General features: G+C 36.1%; 1 protein-coding gene across 5 annotated transcripts in view; it reads right to left on the bottom strand.

The window, feature by feature from the left end:
• Positions 1-1,410: 1,410 nt before the first annotated feature.
• Positions 1,411-23,979, bottom strand: part of OCA2 (OCA2 melanosomal transmembrane protein) — a 207,237-nt gene continuing 184,668 nt past the window's right edge. The window contains exon 24 of one of the 5 annotated variants that reach the window (XM_083805753.1): positions 1,411-2,133. In XM_083805753.1, coding sequence (XP_083661879.1) covers positions 2,046-2,133 — 88 coding nt within the window. In that variant the 3' untranslated portion in view covers positions 1,411-2,045. Of the gene's footprint in view, positions 2,134-6,787; positions 6,813-9,615; positions 10,466-23,979 lie in introns of those variants that run through there. The other 4 variants (XM_083805754.1, XM_083805755.1, XM_083805756.1 and 1 more) reach the window with 4 other exon arrangements.

The following is a 23,979-nucleotide window of genomic DNA, read 5'->3' as shown; positions in this document are numbered from 1 at the left end:
AAGAAAAAAGAAAAAAAAACAGACAAGAACAAATTATTTCAACAGACTCCTTATTTTGCATTCTCTAGGGCTTAATACAGCAGGTCATGCATAACCAGTGGCTGTATCAAGATTGTTCCAATGTGAGAAATGTTGAGAGCTATAAAATTTTTGTGATTATTTTTAACCAGGGATCAACGTTAAGCTGATTAGCATAAATGTTTCTTTAATTGCAACAGAATTCCACTAATTGCTGAGTAAACTGCTCTTACAAACAAAAATAAAAAATAAAAAATAAAAAATAATAAGAAGAAGATCCATACTGAGAAGGAGACAGGCCAAATTCAATTTCAAGTTGTCTAAAGGAGCGAATTTCAGGGTCTTTTATTTGTTTTCATTTCTCTTTCGTTCAGACACTTCACAGTTTTGTTTCTTTTTCTCTGGTTCAGGTTATTTTTTTGTTTGTTTGTTTGGGTTGGAAGGGTTGGTTTTGTTTGGTTTTATTTTTATTTTTTATTTTTTTAAATATATAAAACAAAATGGAGGTTATGCTCATCTTTTTACAGATCTTCTGATCTACAGCTATTCACTATTAGAGCAGCCTCAAGGTTTCTCAACAGCCCAGTCAGAGCAGACTTCACCACTCCAGGGGGCTCAAGTGTGGATGGGGATGGAAGTCTCAGTGAAAGGTTTGGGAGCAATGGAAAAAGCTTTTCTCTTTCTGCTCCACATGGTCCCTCTACTACTGCTGAATCTACCATGAGGGGTGGGAGCCAGCCTTTCTTTGAATGAGTGCTGTGACTTATTCCAGTCACCCACTTAATATTATATTGCAGGCTTAAAACATCTAGGTAAGGGATACAACCTAGGTATGAGTAAAATGAGGTATCTGATTAACCTCATACCCTCTGTGGGAGAGAGATTGTTTCTCTCTCACTTACCAGGCTATGCCAAAGACTAAGTGCAGGTAAAAGCTGTATTTTCTCATTTCTACTGGCTTCTTGTAGGTCAGCTCTGTTCACTTGGGTTGCACCCACCAGGTCGCCAATTTCTCTGACTCAAGATAAATCAGAACTGCCTCTAATTTAGGCCAAACCCACAAAGGTATTGGAAGCTGCAGACTGAAATCTTGAATCTCTCACAGGACTTAATATTCATAATGAGAAATTTGACCTGTTCTGGCATTCAATTATACAAAACAATATATATAGTTTAACACATTATTATCAGAGAGAAGGAAACCAGAGCCAAAGTATGATCTCATTCTTCCATATAGTGTATTAACCTATTTAAAGACTTAGAAAACTCCATCCCAGAAGCGACTTAATAATTAAATGGAAAATGTCTGGTGCTTTATCACACTTTATGTCTGTACTTTGGTAAGGTGAGGGGCATTTGCTTATTTTAAGAAAAAAATAAAACAGTTTAACACTGATGAGGAGCTTTAGAAGGAAAAACAAAGCCTCCATAGAATGCATTTTCATACCCAAAATAATAACTCCTTCCACAGCACATTTTCAGGAGCTGTATTTATTTTTAAACATAGATAATGATACATCCTCCATAGCGTACAGACTCTCTGCTTAACTGTCTATCATTACAACTTGAATATTAGTTACTTTAATACAAATAGCTAAATATATTGACAAAGACAAATTAAGACCTAAAAAGAAATGAACAAACATCTGCTATTGTGAATGAGTTTTTCATCTGCGACTACTCAGATTGTGTCAATACAAACTTTTAGGCACAACATGTTCACTTGTGATGGTGCCCTTTCATCTGCACAGTAACTTTTTTCACAACCAAATATAAGTATTCTTTCAATTTTGAATGTCTTGTTCTGCAAATTGTTCACAGAACAGAAGAAGAAAGACCAAACCTGACAAAACGATCATCTTGATCAATACCACTTACGCGTTTTTTTTGGTTGGTTGGTTGGTTGTTTTTGTTTGTGTTGGTTTTTTTTTTTTACACACCTTTTTCCTCTTACGTATCTTCTTCGTATTCTGACAAACAAACCAAATGAAACAGAAAGCTTTTTTGAGTCTTGAAAGTATAAATTACTATGAGTTCCAACCTACTACAACATGAGCAACAAGAAGATAGCACATCCCAATGGTACAAGACACAATCATCATGGGGAAACCTAACCTGAAACAACAAGAAAACAAACAAACAAAAAAAAAGATCAATAACAATACAATATTTTGTTCTCCAAGTACATAATGAAAAGGAATTTCAAGTTATCCTGCACATTCCAAGCCTGGAATATGCTTATAGCAGTGCCAAAAGCATGGTTATACTGTGAGATCACTACAAGGTCAAGGAATCTAATATTCAATTTCATATTTCTACTGCTGGCCTATTTAAAAGATAGGTGGACAAAATCAACATAATTTCATTTATTTCAGTGCATCTCTTCCAATTTACTTTGTCTCAGAATCTGGCATGCCCAGCTGTTTCTTTTTCTTTTTACTTTTTTTTTTTTTTCCCCAGACAATAAGCAATTATACAGGTAAAATAACAATTCTTAGAAGTTAGGCAATGTTGGAATAGATCATTCAGTAAGTATCACTTCAGATTAGCTGAGTATGGTGCTTTATAACAATCTTTGGTTCAAACTCCTTATATCATTTCCCTGTCGAGCTGTAGTCACATACAGATGGTATTCCTCTCCTGTACCTCTCACCAGGTTTAACAGATTTGAACATTAAATCCCAGACAGCTGTAAAAGTGCTAAAACATTGCTGTTGTATTGAAAACAGCTATTTGCTTTTCATCACAGATTAAGCTTTTCACACCATACCCACCATTTTTTTATATCTTTCTTTAGACTGACAAACACAGGGAGCAGAAATGGACAACTAGAAAGGATGTTATGGGGTTGGCTGAGTCCTGCTCACAAGACTCTTGCACATCTGTGAAAAGAAGTGAGTTTTCTAAAACTTAAAAATGTTGTTGTATGGCTCTGAAAGACTATGAAGTACCACTTTTTTGATCACACTTTTATTTTTTTTTATGTTACTAAAATTATAAGGAGAATTGAGATGAGAAAATGATTTTGTGACAAACAACCCTCCTTATGTAATGTCAAGTTCAGCCATTAATTTCCATAAACCTCATCAGAGCATGGTAATGTTCTCTGAAGTGCAGCATTTCATTTATTCTCTTCCTTGAAGTAAGACCTGCTTATTATATATGGGTATATTAGTTGTGCCTTTTTGCCTTGCTTGTTAGGCATCCTTGGTAAGGTTCCAGGTACATATTTGTTGATGATAGGAGGACAACATTCTTGAGCTTGAGTGGATGAATAGCTTCTTGCCTTAGGAAGCTACAGCTAAAAGGGACTTCTTGGTGCATTAAATCTGGCCACCACTTCCTCAGTACATGAAACCACTCACATAAAATTAAAATTAAACTTCTCAATGGCTCACTGCAGTCTGATCGCCTTTCCTCTTTCTACCTGCGGCTCCAATGTTATTCTAAACCTTGTGATTTTCATAAATCATGGTGTGTTTTTTTTCATTGCTGTTTTGCTGAAAAACTGACAGAAAGAAGCATAGCTGTGACCAACAGAATACAGGAACTCTCACCTTAACAGTCATTCATTTAAGTTACAGACAATAGAATTTCTTCAGGAAACAGGGTCACAGCCAACACACACACACTGACCTATAAAGCTGACAGAACAATTAGGAAACCAATAAAATTCAAACACTCTAAAGATAATGTTGAAATTATTTAGTGAAGAACAAGCTTGTCCATAATGATGGCTATGTGGCTGTTCTTGACCTCCTATCAAAGTGAACCCATCCCATGTACTGGTAGAAATAGAGGCAAACCAAGAAAATAAAAGGAAACACCTGCAAGGCTGAAAACGTATAAGTGCTTATGTATAAGGATGCATAATGTATAAGGATCATCTCATTTCTGTCTCCTTGATGTCCCCCAGAAGAAGCTGGCATTGCCCCATGTCCATGACCAAATATTGCCTGTACCAGAAGGACAATTCCAATGCCTGGCTCTAGCGTCTCCTCTGCCTCTCTGGGATTTAGGACCTGGTGTGCCAGCCACTTCTGCCATTCATGTAAGAGGCATTATTATTGGTATTCTAGCTTCAAATGCATTAACATGAAGCTGGTATTTGAAATTGGAAAAGAAGAAAGAAGAAAGAATGACTGGGTTTGTTCGAGTGCTGAAAAATATGAAGAATTGTTAGAAAGGATCATAGGATTTTCACAGCATTCAAATATTTCATCAGAAGTCTGCAATATATTTGGAAGTGCTCATTTATTTTTCTTTTTTTGTTCAGATGAACATGCGTAACTATACTGCAGGTAAGTGTTATTTCTTTCCAAGTTCAAATGGTTAGATCCTTGCTTTTGAACAACTCATTACTGGAAAGAGCTGAGTCAGTAATCAGCTCTTTACCATTATCTTTTCGTATTCAGTATTCACTAAATGATCAAGCTGATACTAAATGATCAAGCTGATAATATTACAAAACAGAAGAGGGAAAGCTAAATCCATTGGAATTATTTTAGAAAAAAAAATTAAAAAGAAAAAAAAAATTAATTTGATGTCTAGACAATTGCTCAGAGTCCTTCCTTCTCTCAGCATATCTGACCTCCAGGCCTCCCTAATTTCACTAACATAAAAGTGTCCAGATAGGGCAAAAAAATCAAAAACAGCTATGGCTGTGGGAATAAAATAGCATGGCTATAAAATCCTCCTACATCCTTTAATATATCTCATGAACGTTCCCTGCAGCTGTATCCACATGACAGGCCAGTGAACTGGAGATTGCTACAGCTCTCATAAGAAAACAGGTTGTTATTTGACAGAAAACAGAATTTTATTGACCTCATAGTTAGCAAACAAAGAACTGGTACTGGGAGGAGTGGGGATAGTGTAGATCTTAATCTGTACTAATACAGCCTAACAAACCTCCATGGGGAATGCACAGCAGCTCAGCAGTGACTGGCAACATAATGCCTTTGTAAAGACTGGCAAGGGGAGGGGAGAATCCAAACAGATCTAGTGGTTCTTGGACCATGAAAAAGAGAACAGAAAAACTAACCCCAGGTCCGGGGCAGGGGGTGGGTTCATGCAAGAAAATGGATGAGTTATACAGGACCACATATAAATATGCAGGCATTTTAATTATGCCCTGACTCAGAGTGGGAGTCAAAGCAAGTAGCCAGAGCCACATACACCCTGGGGAGGTACCTCACTTCATTTAGCATGGATGTTTGCACAGGGCCCAGCTACGAAGCCATTACTCTCATTGCATAGACAATTAGCCCTCAACTTGAGGCCTGAACCTCAGGCCCACTGGCCTGAGCACAAATGTAATTGTATCAAATTCACTGTGGAATTTGTGCACCAGGGAGAGAGGAGATGAAGCTTGCTCAGTGAGTATTAGGTACTGGAGAGTTAGTTGATTACCCAAGTCAGTTCAGTGCCCCGTTGTTCTATTGCACTGCATCAAAGACACAAATCCTGTCCCAGCCTATGTATGACGTAATGTTTAGCCACCTACATTTTCTTTAGTTACATCAAATACAAGAACATGCTTTAAACAATGTGAAGATTACTTTCCATAAATGCTCGTTTGCTGCATACACGTTGGTCAAAAAGCAACATGTCAGTTGTTGTTCCTGTCCAGGAAAAACGATCAGCAGGGCTTAGAAGTCCTAAAAACTTCTCTTGAACTAAAACTTCAGATTAGTAAGAAACACTAATTAGCCTCTGTCATAAAAACGCATTTTTTCATGACCCTGTACCAACAGCATATCTGATACGACATTTCTATATACCGACTAAGGAAAGAGGACAGATGTACCCTGCACTGGGCAGCCTTTCATCCCTCATGCCCACTGCACACAGGGAGAAACACACGTGCTGCACTGCCCTGACTCTCCACAGCTCATGGAGACTGCACTGAGTTTTCACTACTTCAGAGACGAAGCACAAGGAAGGGACAGGTGATAGAATCATTCACCCCAGACTTCCCTCCTTTTCTTCTAAACAGAAGTTTACATATAAAACTGCAATCCAAATGAAATCACGCAGCTTAAATATACACAACATGCAGATGTTAGTTCAGTGCGAGATACTGAGAACAGTTCCAGCAGAAGCCCTAGGGATTTGTCTTAGGCAAAGTTTTGCTTATTAATAACTTCAATGATCCAGTAGTGAAGAGCTTGCAAATCACCTCAGTGCAGGAGAGATGTCAGACTCTGTGGAGAACAGAATTCAGCATGTTCTTAACAAATTAAAATGAGAATTTGAAATGTACAAGACAAAACTCTGTAAAGATAGCTGTGAAGTATGCATTAGGAGAAGTCAAACCATGGGCACAAAAACAGCAAGGAAAGAGAAGCTTTTTACTTTTAATGATCTAGTTATTTTTGATCCTGCCTCAGTGCAAGATCTGGACCTGTACATACTTAGAGGAAAAGGAAACTGTTGTAGAATTATTCTGGGGATAAATCCCATTTTAATGAGTACCTATTGATGTGAATATTATAGTTTTCTTAGCTTATATGTTTATTTAATTGTATTTGCTAAATACTAATAGTGAACCCTTTAGGGTCTGAATTGTATTTTTCTGAACAAACTGATCTCTTACTGTACCTTGCAGCTCTAGTTTGTCATGCTTCAAGAGCCAGCAGGACCAGGGATGTACAAGACCCAAGTTCAGTGCCTTGTTCTGCCTGACTTGGGACATGACATGACTCTTACCTGTAAAAACCATACCTACAGGCATGACCTTCTTGACATTTCTGATCCAGTAAATTACACAGCCTGTCCATCCTCAGGGGGATCTGTGGAAGAACAACACCTCCAAGGAAATGGGGAACCTTCAGCTGCTCCTCATTGGGAAAGCAACAGCATAAAACTCCCAAGACCAAACCACTGGCAATGAAAGAATGCTGGTGGTAGCCAGGGGTAAGAGTTAAAGCTAAAAACTTCTGCTCCTGCTTGCACTCACAATTTCACAGTATCACAGTATCACAGATTTCTAGGTTGGAAGAGACCTCAAGATCATTGAGTCCAACCTCCGACCTAACACTAAGTACTCCACTAAACCATATCGCTAAGCTCTACATCTAAACGTCTTTTAAAGACCTCCAGGGATGGTGACTCCACCACCTCCCTGGGCAGCCCGTTCCAATGCTTAATAACCCTTTCGGTAAAGAAGTACTTCCTAACATCCAACCTAAAACTCCCCTGTCGCAACTTTCGCCCATTCCCCCTCGTCCTGTCACCAGGCACGTGGGTGAACAGACCAACCCCCACCTCTCTACAGCCTCCTTTAAGGTAACTGTAGAGAGCAATAAGGTCGCCCCTGAGCCTCCTCTTCTCCAGTGCACAGTTCACATTATACTGGTGGAGTTTGCATCAGGCTTAAAATTTTGCTTTTCTCATTTCATATCTGTTTCATTGAAGGTTCTTTAGAAGGTATAACCTTCTCACCCACCCACTTGTTCCTCCATTATTCAGCACAGGGTACAAAAGCATCATCTGCACATCTGAAGATTGCCATGCCATCTGAAAATATTTAACAAAAGAAAGATGGTGGGTAATTCACCTCATTCTTGGACACTCTCTCATTATATGCAGTGCCTTGCTCTGGAAGTTGGATAAACACAAGCTCTTTTTTAAAAGTACATCTAAATGTCTACAAAAGCAGCTTCAAAACTGAGACTCAGATAAGGTATATTTTTAAGATACATAAGGTTATTTCTGAATGAAAGTTACACCTTTTAATGTAGTTTCACAATTCAATTTGCTAAGTAACTCATCTATATTTCATCCCGACAATAAGGTAAAACTGCAATATTCATGGATCTTAATGAAAAGAATATCATAACCCTCACGAATCAAAAAAATCAGCTAGTTAACAAAACTTGTATAGGTCTATGTAAGTCATAGTTAACACAGTACAGCTCAGTGAGAAAATTCTTTTTCTATACCTCAGCTAAGATTAAATAGCATAGTGAAATATTGGGGTGGAGTGAAGGAATAAAATGAGACACAACATTATAGATTTATAAATTATAAAACCATTATAGATTTATAAATTATTTCTGCTAACATTCTTAGATATATAGATCATTTTCATTGTGATTATTTACTGTCAAATTCTCCTACAAAGAGATTTTCTGGAAAGATTATGTTGACTTTTCATACTAATTGTTAAAAAAAAAAATGCTCAGAATTTTTTGAAAAAAAAATACAATTTTATTAACTCTATTGATTAATTCTTTACTTTTTTTCACCCCCTTTGGCTTTGGGAAGGAGTAGAAACTGAAAGGAAATATTTTAAATCTCTTGTCTGCTTTACTCTCAAAACAACTAAGAATTATGCTTTTCACTAATTTCTCTGCTTTTATCCTATCTGTGGCCGCTATCTTGTCATTCTATTTCTTCTCTGCCTTTCTTCCAATGCAGACCGGATTTCCTGTCATTTTTGTTGTGTCAACCTTTCCATCACTCCAAGTCTTTGACATACTGATCCAGTTTACCTGAAAGGAAAGTACAGACTTAACTATACTTTCCTATACTTAAAGAAAACACCTAAAAAATATTTATAACATGCCCATGACCCCTTCAAATCTAACACCTGTTGTACCTCAGAAAACAGGTGGCTAAAGCTGCCAGTGAGCATTAATGCAACATTAAATTTCTGTGAATTTCATATAGTCTAGAATTACATAAAAATTACAGTGTAGTTACCTACTAGTTACCATACACAGGTGTTACTGTGTAATTGAAATCACAGAACAAAACCTATAATCCCATTTTCTTCTGATTGCTAAAATTATTACAATTTTGGGTGATATTCTATCTGTTTTGAGTCTATGCCAAGATTTCCCATAGAGTCACTAACAGGACTGAAACTGAGATTAGGAAAATCAGTGAGAAAATCTAAAAGGTGTTAAGTTTTGCCTCCTACAGTCTGGAACATGTGGAAACATTCGCTGTAAACCTCTGTTCTTATGTGCAGAACAAGTAATAGGCTTTTCCTTGACCTTCCAAAATTCTGATGATCTAAATGAAAAAGTTCATTCATTGCAAAAGAGTCTGCCAGCTCCACCTGGCAGACTCAAATGACCATTGATAGAATATTTGTTGCAGTATCTGTCTGTGTCTCTGTGGTACAAATGAGATAAAATACGAGACTGTCCGAACAAGAGACTCTGATAACTATCCAAAAGCTATTCATACATAGTAAGCTAGCAACCTGTATGAAACACCATGGAAAAAAAAATGGAAAACATGTCAATTGTAGTTTAAAAAAAAATGTTGTAATTGATTATTTAAAGAAGAAAAACACCACTTTTTAGATGACAAGAGCATCTGGCCTTTCTGTTAGAACCAAACACACACCTCCAATAGGAAATGATGAAATCCTGGAGACACCCAGGAAACTAAAGCTCAAATACAGAAACAATCCTGAAAACACAGAACTACCAGTGACATTTTACTGGGGAAGAGCAACATATCACCAATAAATATGTGAAAGATAATTTTCATTTTTTCTTGTTCTTCTAATATCCCTTTAAGCTAATAAATCAGTATGACTAATTTACTAACATGCATGAGGTGTTCAGAACCTCATATCTAGCTGACAATAGGGAAAAAACAGTAACTTTCCACATTTAGCTTTAAGGGCCCCATGACCAACATAAATACCCTACATTTAAATGAGAAAAAGAATGACTTTGAATAAGTCCATTGGAGTCACAGCATGTAAAGGAAGCTAGACTAAGACCTCTGTGTGTGTCAGAATGAGTTTTATTAAATCTATAGAGCATACAAAACCAGATTACCTTGCTTATATAAATTAGTAGGATGATATTATAGAGATATACACAAGCCAATAGCTGAAAAATCTCTTAGGCTTACATTACTTGCTTAAGCAGAGGAATAATGCCATAATGCAGAAAACAAAATTAGGTGGTGTGCTGGATCAGGAGTCAAACAGACAAATCAAGTGACCCCCATGTAAACCATCTGTAGAGTTTCTTCTGGAAGATAACCAAAAGCTGGAAAGCCAACATAACAGTATGACACTGTGGATTCCCCTGTTTGCCCAGCTTTGCTGTACCTGTGGGAGTTCTGGCTTTTCTACATCTAAATGCCCTATGGCATAAAACCCGTGTAAGGGTCTCCAACAGGTTAAGTTGCAGCTTCAAGTAAAGATTTAGTTACTCTTGACATTAATGATACAATAACCCAAAGCAACTCAGAAGATTTTCCAAAGTTTACCACTGCTTGCTTTCTAATTAACAATACCTAGAGTGAACTAACCATGTTTGAACGCTCCAGTCACATCCTTTCTTCAAGAACGCTTGCAGCAACTTTCAGCCAAGGTAAGAGCCAGGAACACAGAGAGCAGAGGAAGCTCTTGCATTGAGGATGGCCAGCTGAGACTGCTCCCAACACTTTCCTTTTCCTGAAACTTGTATAACTATTAATTACATAAGAGAAAGTTGCAGATGGCCATCTGCAGATGGACACACTCATTTTACACAGCTGAAACTCTATCACATGCTATTCTCATTTTACATGAAGTAGGCTGATCTTTTCTTAGTTTCCAGAAGAGAGTAATCTACTACACATTGGTACATTTTGGCACCCAGAGGGGCTGGCCAAATCCACACTTTTATAAAGAGAAAGCAGCCTTTACAAAGTCAAGAATAGGAGTATGAGACTTCATTCACATAAGGAAATTCTACATTCAGACCTTCTATACCATTACAGCTTTAAAAAACTAATTTGAGCACTTTAATTTTTGCTAGACTTCCTGAGTCTTAAAAAAAAAAAGTGTCTTTTTTCTGTTTTTTTAAAAAATGTGCAAGCACTTTGTGTTAGTAACTTGAACAATATTTGTATATAGCTCAGAGCACCAGTATTATATCACAACATTGAGAAACAATTGATGTCCTTAGAAAATAAATGTTGCCAACACAACAAGACCAATACTAACACTAACTGCTTACAAAATAAATAAATAAATAAATAAATAAAAACCTTAGATTACACTAGATGCTTTCCAAACTCCAGTAAGCTAACTGGGCAGAGTGGAATAATCTGGAAGCATCCTTCCTCTTTTTTGTTCAGATTTTTCCATTCAAATATAATGCGAGTTTAGTTCACCTGTTTTACCTTCTGTTATTTCTAAGCCCCCATGAAAAACAGAAGATACAGCAGAGTAAAACTAACACTGTGTACCATTATAGTCATCATATTTTCTATCATATATAGTCTCTTTAGAGATACAAAGGTCCTCCAAGCAATTTTACTAGACAGCTTAGTGTGTAAGCAGCTTTCCTGAAGTTTTAATACTGCTAAAATCTACAAGTCCCTTGAAAACCTAAATTGCTTTATATATTATTTATATATATATATATAATATACATATATTATTTATATATTTCCTTCTTCTCAGTAATTCAATCTCTATATATTCTGTTTAAAAGGATGTATTTTCTCTTTTCCATCAACAGATACTCCCAAGAAACATGCAATGCACATTGTTAAAGCTCCAAAGCAAGCTGTCTAAACTATGGAAGTTTATAGTCAAAGTAATAACTCCATTCTTTGCTGAGAAGTGTCATTATGACTATTAGAAAGCAAGTGATATTATACGTCATCTGTTGGCAAAAGGGAGCATGCCCCACATTGAATTTCAGTTCCATCCACAGTCAGAAGATTTTTCTCATTTTTACAATGTAACATACTTGTTTCTGACATTTGTGTTCCAAGGAGACTGAAGAATTACAAACACAGTATTTGTCTGTGAGATAGTGGGTATGGCAAAAATTAATGGTGATTTATTTTAGTTCCAAAATGTTTCAAAATTAAAAGACTTTTAATGACTCTGCATTGTGTTGCTTTTCCTTGGAGAGGATTCAGGAATGGAAGTTGCCTGAGTGTTATTTCCATGAATGTGCTTAATCCCAATCCTCACAAACAGTATTGTGGAACACTTTTCTTAGTCTCTCTCTCTCTCTTTTTATTTCATTGTGCTCTTTTATTTTCGTTAAAGCACAATATAAAAGGAAAATGTCATTTTTTCCAGTAGAGATTAATCATTTAATTCTTTAATAATATCAACAGAGCATTCTGAACTATTATAAAAGTCACGGAGCTCACTAAAAAGCCAGATGCTACATAAGACAAAACATAATCTGTTTCATTCCCCTCTCCTCCTTCTACTTGCTTTGGGACTCCTAGTTGTGTGCCACATAATGTGATGACAGAGAATTCATGTACAGCAGTTTGCCAGGACAAAGGAGCAAAGTAACTGCATGATATAACAATAATAATTAAGAATATATTTTAAAACCATATCTTTAATTTAAAATAGAAGCATGCCTCTAGTTTAGCAAAGATTATTTTTCATTAAGAACTCAGCAGATGCCTTCTGGTAAAAAGTTATTGTTGTTATAAAGCCAGTAAACTTTCCACCACAAACCCTGTGCTTTAGGAGGCTTCAGATCCAGTCTAGGGCAGGAGCAGAGAGTGAGATATTTTCTTTCCAGCAGTGTGAACTGGAACACTTCTCTCCAGCCATGAAATGCAAGCCAGAAGGAAATAAGGGACCAGCAGGAACCTGGTCCTACCACAGGTCTGATTTTAAGTACACTAGCGAACTAAGGTTAAGCAAAGTGAATCCGGTTCTAAGTCCATCTGTTCCTTCAAAAGTTAAAGCTCTGTTGTATAAAGCACCAGAAAAATGCATTCTGTACAAATATATGTCCACAGACTATCACAAATATATACCAACATTTCTTATGAAATGGAAGAGACCTAACAGATAGGCAAGATAGGAAAAGCGTAGTATAGAGATGCAGGTAAGTATTGATAGCAGGTTGATTTAATATGGACTAGCTACATGACCAGCTCACAGACATTGCAAGTCAAAAAGAAGCATCAAACGGAGTTGGCTGCCAAATTATTATGGATGGCATATAACCCCTAAGTTGCTTCAAGTTGAAAGGTCAGAGCCTGAGAAACTTCAGTTCTCTACTCCTAGAAAAATATATGCTAAATTTTCAGAGGTCATCTAAACCACACCATCAAGAGTGTTATTCAGGTCCACATTGGAAACAAGGTTAAGAGAGTGACTGAAATGAAGGAAATACAGGAATAAAATTATTAGGCTTTTAAGAATTATAAAGAGATTTTACTAACTTCACATTTTCAACAAACACATGAAAACTAAGCCAGTTGTTTGACTAATTTCTGCGTCCTTCCTCCTGTCTCCAACTCTGCAGTGGCAGAGATGGATTGCTGCTCCAGAAATGCAAGCATGCACCAGCAGCTGAGTTATTCAGATGGTCTGGCCCAGCTATTTATACAAAGGCTGCATGCACCATAGTCTTCCTTCTTTATTGTTTTAGATGTCTTATTTTCTTTTGAACAGTTTGGACAATCAAGTGGTTGGTTTAAATGTCATCAAGTGATTCTGAACCATTCCTAAGTCCCACCACATCATCATCTTATTATCTTTCTAAAATATCAGGATCATTGTTTCAGATATGTTTATGACATTTTTCATTTTAGTTTATTTCTCTGAATTTGGTCTTTTTTTGCCAAGGTCAATAGACTTTTGAATCTCCTGTCTTAGAAACAGGTGGTGCAGTGATGTATTTTAATGCAATTCAGCTGTACCATTATGGAACAAAATCTTAAGTAAATGCCTGTCATTAATATACTTAAAATGCTAGAGATGGAATATGAATATTTCTTGACTGATTGGAATAATTTAGTTTCTTTTTCCTTTTTCCTTTGGAAAGGCTATTCATTAGATTGTTTTCCTACTACTATGGAAACTATTTACATGTATAGTTGACACTTAGTTTTGAACCTCTCTCATTTTTTGTTCAGCCTTCATTAGCAGCAGATAGAAAAAGCTTAATAATAAACAACAACAAATTTGAAAACAAATATTTTAGTAGTATATGTTACACACTATTACAAGAGAAAGCAAAAACAAACAAACAAACAACAGTGACAACAAAAAAGAATCAAAACAAAACAACAACAAAACAGAATTCCATTTCAGACTGTCCTAGGATGATTTCTTCCCTTTTCTTTACTAGACTTTTCAAGGCATATAGAATGAAATGAATCCCCAAAATCAACAACAAAAGAAAACATTAAAAAAATGCAAAACATTGTCTCTCTTTCAGGAAAAAGTTTTCTAGATTATCCCAAAGAGCAGCTCTTAGTCACTATCATTTTAAAACTAATATCATTAAATAACCATTATCATTTTTGCCTATTTAACTGCTACATGTGAGCTTCGTACTTGAGTCTCTCTATTTAAGTAACTCTCACTGAAGCTGAACAACTGCAAATATTGACCTAGGAAGTTATTATTCAAGTGATTTAAAAATGTAATACTGTTTAAAATAATATAATACCCCTGAGTGCAAGTATTATCAGGAAAATAATCATTTTAAGAGGTTATCAAAATTCATTGCTAAGTTCAAGCAGTAAACAAACAAAAATATAGTAATTGCAACCATATCTTTTATGTGAGAAACAATGGCTAGCTTACATAAGAAAATAAAAATCTACTTACTCTTCCATAGAAAGAGCTAGTTGCTTTGAGTAGTTCTCATTTCAAATGCATTATAATGAAGATAATATAAACATGAAATCCTCCTTTCTTCTGATCATCTTGGTATATGTCTGACACCTTATTTAGCAACAGAGGGGAAACCACCTTTCTACTCCTATTAAAAAGTTATCTGAGGAAATGAAATACCACATAAAAATATGATTCTGATGTAATTCTGAATGTCTATATGTTTCGGCAAGCAAATATGAAGCATGGGATAATGTAAATTCAAGCCGAGGAGAATTAATATATTCTCTCTGAACAAGGTTTATTAGTCAGGGTTCATAGACAAATACAAGTTCAAACATCTGGTATTCTCTGGGTCCAAGACTTTGTGTGTCTTCCTGCCATGTAAGTTACCTTTGTGTTTGGAATTCATGCAAATTGTTTTGCAAAACAATGTTACAAGATACAAAATTTCTCTGAGCAAATATTTTCAATACAGCACTTTCTGACTAATTCTGTTAATTACCAAAGTACCCTATTTAAGTAGAAAATCACTTTCTAATTTTGATATTCTTTGAGTAAGACTCTTGTTCAGTAATGATACTGTCTAATCAAATTGAGCATGTTCTAATTAACTGTACAACACTTGGCACTTGATGTAATAACTATATGAAGCCGAAAAAAGTAGTGATGTTTCGGGTAACAAAAACTATTTATACCATCACATACGATATGTGAGGGTTCAAATATGCCTTGTTCGATACCAAAAATATATAAAAATTTTACATCAGTTCCCAGGTGGAATGAAAATAGAGACTAACTCAAGACAGTTTGGCTTTGCATCTCACCAAGTCAAATTAGAAAATGCATGAAAATGAGCAAATATTTCACTAATTCCCTTCTTGCAATCACCTCTATGTGACTCAACTTGTACCCTGTCCAAACTCTCCTTTTCCCACTAACTCACTTATCTCCAGCTTAAGACACACAATTTGTCAGAACAGGACTTTTTTCCACTCTGCTCTTCATGAGCTCAAACCCCCTTCCTGGGCACACAGCTCATACTTTCTGCCCATTACTGAGGAGAGTGTTGGCCCCACAACTCCCCATAAAACTCTTAGTCTACCAGTAGTCAAAAAGGCCAGTGACAGTAATAATCAGCCAGGAACACACAAGAGGATTTGGAGATATGCTTCTCCAGCTAGAGAACATCAACCAGACTGAAGAAAGAAAGGAGATTTTCAGTTCAGTCTCAAAATCATGAGTCACACCTGGACTCACAATACAGTGCTCTCATTTTGGGGAGTACAGTGACTGATCAGCTAGTTGTTTCTTTAAAATCCAAAGACACAAATGATCAATTTATGTTTAACTCCAATGAACTATGAGCAGATGAACAAAACACTGTAGCCAAATCATCTTACCACCCTCATTATGATTACATCAGTTTCTATATATAGAAACTCTTGTCCACAGTTCCTCCCTGCATCTCGCTGAAGTTGAGTGCCACCTCTGCCTGCCATTACCCAATATTTTTGTTTTGCTTTCCGACTCTATCTTTAAAACAGACCACTCCACAAGCTTTCGTATTTGTTTAACCACAGTTATCCTTAAAAAAGCACTTAATGAATAAGTGGGAAAAAATTATTTGTTGTGATACACATCTGTACAAGTCTAAATCTGAGTGACTGGCCTTTCTAGGACACAATTTGTTTGACTTCTATTAGATGCATATATTAGGATGAAATGAATCATTATCCAAAACTTATTTCTTTCCATTGACTATAATGAGAGCCATCAGTGACTAGTTGAAATAAAGATATCAACAATGTCTAATGGAAAAGTGAGCTGAGATCAATCTTACCTTTACTGACAAGCAGCTCTGTGAACACTGGGAAGTAATGAAGCCTTATTTCCTACCAATTTGTGTCTTAAATTTGATTGACTTTCTGTCTCAGTAGAAAGCTCCAACTGAACCTTTCTTCTATAACTTATACTGATGTTCTCCTGGATGTTTTTTTCACCATGTGAAGACATATGGGCTCAGACTGTACTTTCCCTCAGTGGAATACTAACAAGAGTTTCTATTCCTCTTTCCAGCCACCAACTTTGATGACATTTCAGGGATTTTAATTATATTTGAGAAATTAAGCCCCTTTTCCCCATCCTCTCCTCTGTCAAATGTGTTTGAAGTTGATAAGCACTTCAGAAGTTATTAGGTGGGAGACACACAGACACATTCACAGCAGTACGATTGCACAGGAAACCAGATGAAAAGTTAGGCTTTGATGGAAAGAAAGGAACAAAGAGCTTTTCAAAAGCTTTTTTTTTTTCTTTGAAACATACTTGTAACAAATAGCTAACTGATCTTGAGATGTGGCAAACGCTTACTATGACATAACTCAAGAATGACTAAAGAAAGAGATCTACCTTTGTATGTGCTTACATTTTGTAGTTCTAGTTTCCAACTTATTATCAGAATGCTTGTAGGTGTGGGAAGGTAATGGGGAACAGAAAGAAATGCGAAGTTAAAAGTCAGCATGAATTTGCATATATTTTGATTTGAAATTTCATACGATCCCTAAGGAATTAAGTTAAACATAAAAACTAAAATTCAGTTATTAAGCTATAAGAAAGAAAAATTATCACAATTAAATTGTAAATTTCAAGGCAATCTTGACTAGAGTGTTGCTGTTGATACTTCTGCAGTATATAGCTCAGAATTTAATATGAAATAGAAAAGTGAAGTGCCATTTATGAAAACATTGCTGGAGTAGGAAATAAATTATAAATTATTTCATTGTTACTCCAAGTGAAAATACTTCTGCATTCACTTTGTATTCAGAATATATAACTAATCTGAACAGTATTCAGAAATCTCACAAAACCAAACATTAATATTCTAGCAGCATACCTCATATCTGAAAAGTCTATGTATTCTTATAATGAAGAATAATATCTGCCAAAATACAAAGAACAATTGAACTGCTTGTATGCCTTGGTTGAAATCATTAAAATATGAAATATGTATTTGAAGGGTTTTTTTCCAAATGTGACTACACCATTAGTTTGCACCAATATACCATGCTCTGGTAGTTAAAATGGAAATAAACAACTTGTACCAGTGTCACTGGAGTAATTTATTTAATGATAAGCTTCAGCACGTATTTAGTACTTCAAATTCTTCTATGCATTGACATACTAATTGCTAGCACTTCAGAATATACACCGACTAAATACATTTTGTGTCAGAAGAATACAATCACTAGATTTTCTGTACAATATTCAAAACGTGATAATCTTAGTAACCATTTAAGTGAGGAGATCCTTATTCTGAAGTCTGACTAGTACAATGCCAGAACACCACAGTCCATGTAAATAGGTAAAGTGACTGCAGATTTAACTTTGGCTTTTTGAATGTCAGTATATCAGACATAAAACTTTTCCTTGGTATGCATATGCATGCATTTTTTGGCAGGGAAAGGAAATGAGTTAACCCTGTAAGCCAAAAAGCCTTGCAAGGGCAATGTGAAAGATATATATTACTTGTTGCCTATTTCTCCTTGTGAGGAGCATACATCTTGTGCACTATTCACAGCACCTGGTGTCTAATCCATGTTAGTATATGTAACCGTTTCAAAAACTACGATTTTCTTCAACTAAGCCATGATGTAAACTACTACAGTCAAATACAGATATAATTTCAGGCCTTAGCTTGATCCCCAGCCTGTTTCTTTTTTCTCTTCAGTCAGTGACAGAAACTAAAATTACTTTATTTTACTAAAACATTTTAATTTATTGACAAGAAAATCACTCTTACCAAAGTCCATTCTACTGGCCTCTCAAGAGAAACTAGCAGCAATGTTCCTTCCTCATCCTCCCAGTTACTGCTTTTGACACGGCTGCCTATACTATTCTTGGGTTTGAAAGCTGATGCATCTTCTAGCTCTCTGATCTCTCTTCATATGTGCTTCAATGGATCTTTCACAGTATTTTCTCTTGCTGAAGAGAAACTGTTTTGCCCTGATACAATGATATTACTTACCTATATATTAGATCCTTCCTCACCTTTGGCAGGGCAAAGCGTAACTCTTCTGTTTGTCATTTGCCAAGTTTTGCTAACACAGCTCCATAACCATTTCTAGAGTGTTATCTTTTACTATATAATCGGACTAAATTAATTAGAATTCTAAGGAGCAATGCGGGCGCATAAGAGTTTTTTGCTCCAGCTTTCCCATATGATGAACTGTCACTTTTGCGCTAAGCCAAAGTGCATGCAAACACAATATGAAATCAATGATAATATTCTGTTTATATTGACCACAAAGAGTATACATGGCAAGTTGGATACCTCACTTTAGTAGTCTAAATAAGGTGAGATGAATCCTACTCTTTGTATCCATTACTATTGAACAAGTTTGCATTCAGTTTATAGACGGGCTGCACAGCTAGCGTGTTTTTGATCACTCCTTTAAGAGTGCCTCTCCTTTTTTACTGTGCTGGGCTTTGACAAGAGCTTGGCTCTGTGGTAACAGGAATTGCAAGAATCAGCACAACCAATCTAAGTGGAATAGACAGCCCTGGGTTGAGAACACACACATGAATGCTATCCTCATGAAACCGTCTACACAGTAAACCCACCTTGCACTATTGCAGCATAAATCAGATGTGCAATGTGTTTCTAAGGAAAACCAAAAGAAATGCTTACTAGAAGAAACACGGTGATCTCTTCAAATTGGATTGATATCAAATGAACCATGAAAATTCTGTGATATCAAAAGATTTTACTTATACTGTCTCAGTTCACAATCCTGACACCACACATTATGGTAGCCTTAGGGAATAGATAACTCCTATAGACCAGGGAACTGAAACTCTGTTACATTAATTTATATACCTGCATCTTCTTTGGGATTGTACTTTTCCATGAATTACATTTAAATCAAACAACCACAGAAAGCAAGAAAAAAAAGTGGTATCAGCAACAAGCAGATGCAGGTACTAGATTAACCAAACAATTCTGGTCCCAAAGCTACGCAAATGGCTCAAGACTCATTTGGTATTTTATAAGCAGACTTGTAATCATCTATCAGCAAGGTACAGCTCCATCTGGCAGAAGAAAATTTCATGCATTACATTTCTTGTATCGCCTCCTGGGTTATACCACATTACTGAACCCTCTCATAAACCTGTATATAATCCAACAGTGCCTACAATGACAGCACACAGCCTAAATGTTTGGATGAAGTAAAAACAAAAAAAAAAAAAAAAAATTCTTTCACAGGAGTAGGTAAACTGCAAGGAAAATATTTTTCTGGTTCAAGGCTATCATTAGCAGGACTCGTACTTGTTCCATCAATGTCTAAACCTTAAAGAGGCATGAGCAACTGTGGAGTTTTTCAATAGGGTATAGTCTGGCCTCATTCTGCCCTCCTCCAAACTCACTGGACAACATCCATTAGCTTCAATTAAGACATTATTAGGCCAACAATGTATACAATCAGCAAACAGAGTTCTCACTGTTTTGTTTTTAAAAAATGAGACATGATCAGTCTTGGCAAAGAGCAATAAAATAAAAACAGTTCAGCCTTTAATTTTTCCATCTGTCTCAGGAACAGGGTTAAGAGCAATGGTATGTGACACGGACCTCAGCACAGTGAATGAAATGGATGTCCCTCATCCAGAGCAGAACTCTCTCTGCATCTCTAACATGCACATTTAGAGCCAGAGGCATACTGGACAGTGGTAACAGCTGTTGCCTTAAAATATCAAATCCAACCATCCCCTGCACAAAGGGCTCCTGAAAAAAACAGGTATTGTACCAATCTCAGGATTCTGTTCCATTTTCTCTGAAGTACTTGCAGAATGTGGGCAGACTGACAGTTTGGTTTTCCCAGTGTTTGGCTGCAGGGCGCTTATCCCTGGATGTACACTAGTTGAGACACGTGCCCTTATCTAAAATGAATCAAATCATTTCTTTTGTGAGAAAACACAACCTGCTGGTTTTCCACATTCTACTGTGTCTGCTATTAAGAGCAGATTATTTATTTATTTAATAGCAAGATGGCTTGCTTGGGATGTATGGCATCACAGTTATAGCAAAGATCTCAGTACTTAGGAAACAACATGAAAAGGGCTGAGCTAGCATTACACTTGCAAGTAAAGGTACCAGCAGCAGTCTAATCCCGGCAGTAAGCTGTTCAGAATTTTCTGCTTCTCAAGTGCTCCTGCAGCTGGACTGTGATTACGCTGCTACAGCTGATTAAGGCCTGAAACATCTGCACTACACTGATGAAGACACCTGATGTATCTAGGACTGTGGGATTCAGTTTCAGATTCAGGCACACAAAATCAGGTGCCTCGTGTTTAGACATCTATGTGGGATGCGGCTGAGTTCTCACTGCAGCCAGTGGAAACCCAGCAAACAGAAACTGCAGAAGTGTTTATCTGATCCTGCTTTGACACTTATATTTTGTAAGATGAGAAACTTCTTACAGATAGACAAAACTCTTGAGGAGAAAGAATTTTTTGTTTTGGTTTGTTTGTTTCTTTGTTTTTAATTATTTAAATAAACTGACAAACATAAACTAAAAAGTATGTATGTCAACTGTTCCTGTTTTTCTATGTTTAAACATGCCTTCTTTCCACTAAGAGTTTGCATAAAGATGCATAAAGCACAGACTGTCTCTGTAAAAAGCTGCCTGTTACGGGGATGAAATCAAAAGATAAGCCAGACTACATTATTCTTTCCCACTGTCACCATATCAAAATGCCCCCACTATCTAAGACTTACTTGCAAAGCAACACAATTCACTGTTCATCCCAAGAGTAATAAATAAATATTTTAATGGTATAAGATCAGGAATCTTATACAGACCAAAATTATTAGTAAATTCCAAAGTTTTGTAATTTCCTATTGATTTCCAAAAGGGGAGCCAGCAGACACAAGCAGAGATAACCAATGTTCTGTAGAAAACTTTATTAGATATTATTAATACTATTAGAGCTTGTAAGATTTAGGACATCCCAAAAGCCTAAGTTCTCCAAGTTTTTATTATAAGAAGTGTTTTTACCATATGTCCTGTTACCCTCTCTCTGATGCCAGTCAGCATTTAATCAAAAGGCAATGATCAAAGTTTCTCTCTAACTTATTGTCCTGTCATTCAGACAGCATTTTATTTTCTTCAGCCCTCTTAACCATGTAAAAATACCTACGGTGTTTTACAGTTCTTAATTCATGAGTTATATGAAGTCTGACCTTGTTTACATTCTATCAGTTGCGGTCCTTAGTAGAATCCAAATAAGAAATAAAAATAAACAAAAACATTTGAAGCGTCTATTTCCAAAATGAATTCAACCCTGTTGAGTTTCTGACATTCAATCCGATTCTCTCCTCCCGTAATTTCATGTAACTAAAGTCTAAAGCTAACTCTTTTTTCAGACCTCTCTCTTAACTTGGATGTTTAGGTTTCTTCTAAAGGAGAGATACCGTCATTTTGTAACTTTATAATTCAGGGATTTTCTTGTGTTTACTGTGAACTACATAAATCCTGATTTCCTGATATACATGCATGGGGCACATATAGTACTAGAGGATCAAAGATTTTCCAGCAGATTTTCACTGGGCTGCTAGATTAACTGCATCTTCACATAAAGTAGCAGGTTCTTGGCCAATTCAAATAGGCATGTATGTATATGTCGGAAAAATTTTTTTAAATCTACTGTTAAATGGAAAGCTCATTTCAACCTTAACCACTTCTGTATTTCACTTTCTGCAAAAGAATGTTCATGAAAAATAAAAACAAAAACAATTTTTTAACTATTTGCTAGTAAAATAGTCCTGTTTTATTTCTAGTTAATGAATCGTATGTCTAATAGACTTGGAAATAATTAGATAAAATATTTTGAGAAATGAGATGACAAGCTGAAAAATAAAACAAAGTTGATCTATGGATATACTAAGAGTACACCCTGCTTCAAAGCTCACGAGATAAACACAGGTTATTATTAGAGGTTCTAGAAACAACAGAAGTTTTCGTTCCAGATTACCATTTTCAGAACCCAAAAGCACACAACACCTAGATAGTAAAATATATTTTGTGGATACCAGCATGGAAAACCTTCCCAACTGAATTTAATTTAAAAAGAAATAAAATAAAACAGAACTGGATGAACAGACAAACATTATAAATTATACATGCTAAATCACAAATTCAAGATTTAGTTTATTAGGTTGGCACTAGCAGCTGCAACAATGATATAGAAGGAAACAACTACATAAGAAAAAGAAAGACTGACAACTGCATTGTTCCTGTAGAAAAATTTAGGAGGCGATTCAAGGAGGTCACAAAGGTAAAATGCTACTGAAGGAATCAATAGACAGTTTTTATGCAAAACCAGCCAAGCAAAATATTTCATTGATGTAGCTAGTGAATCCTGTAGCCAAAAATACTTATAAAATTCCACGTAATTTCCAATTTATATTTTCGGCCTTGGTCCAGCAAAATACTTAAACCACCTGTATACTTTTGATTTTAATAGACTCTTTCCATGCTTAAAATTAGGTATATTAGTGGGCAGCCATGGGAACTGGAACTTTTCTTATTTTTGTTCATCAGCATGAATTTGAATTATGAAAAAAAAAATCATGAAATTGAATTATGAAAACAAAGATCATGCAATCTATGTGACTAAGCTCATGAGAACAGAAGGAAAGGCCTCTTCCCACAGATAACTACTGATAGGACTGGAGGGAGTGGCCTCAAGTTGCACCAGGGGAGGTTTAGGTTGGAAATTAGGAGACATTTCTTCTCAAAAAGAGCAGTTAGGCATTGGAATGCATTGCCCAGGGAGGTGGTGGAGTCCCTGTCCCTGGGGGTGTTCAAGGAAAGGTTGGTTGTGGTGCTTAGGGACATGGCTTAGTGGGTGATATTGGTGGTAGGGTGATGGTTGGACCAGATGATCTTGGAGGTCTTTTCCAACCTTAATGATTCTATGATTCTATAATTAGTTTCAAGTTTACCTTTGACTTTCAGCAGAGCTTGTGCTGAGCGTACCTGCTCTTAGCTTAAAATTCTTCTAATTTGTGCTTCAGTCATTGTTTTCATTGGTTTTGAAAATTATATGGAAATATTTCTAATTATCCTAGGTTTAATAAAGCAATCTACTTTGTGGTCACAACATAGTTCAGGATCACAACAGTCTTTCTATCTGTAACAACTCTTGGCAATGGGAAAAGTACAGAAAAAAATTGTAGTTTATGCCATGAAGGCCCTGGGCAATAACCAGATGGTGTTTGATTTATTGTTCTTGCACCAGGAAGGTTTTGATTATTTTAATGTTAAATGGCAATGCAATTAATTAAATCCTTAACAGCTTTGCCATTGGAATGCATATTTGTATGT

This window comes from Anser anser (genome assembly GCF_964211835.1).
Source record: "Anser anser genome assembly, chromosome: 1".
In the NCBI taxonomy this organism is placed as follows: Eukaryota; Metazoa; Chordata; class Aves; order Anseriformes; family Anatidae; genus Anser; species Anser anser.
The sequence above is the reverse complement of the archived record's forward strand: the minus strand, read 5'-3'. Positions and strand labels throughout refer to the sequence as shown.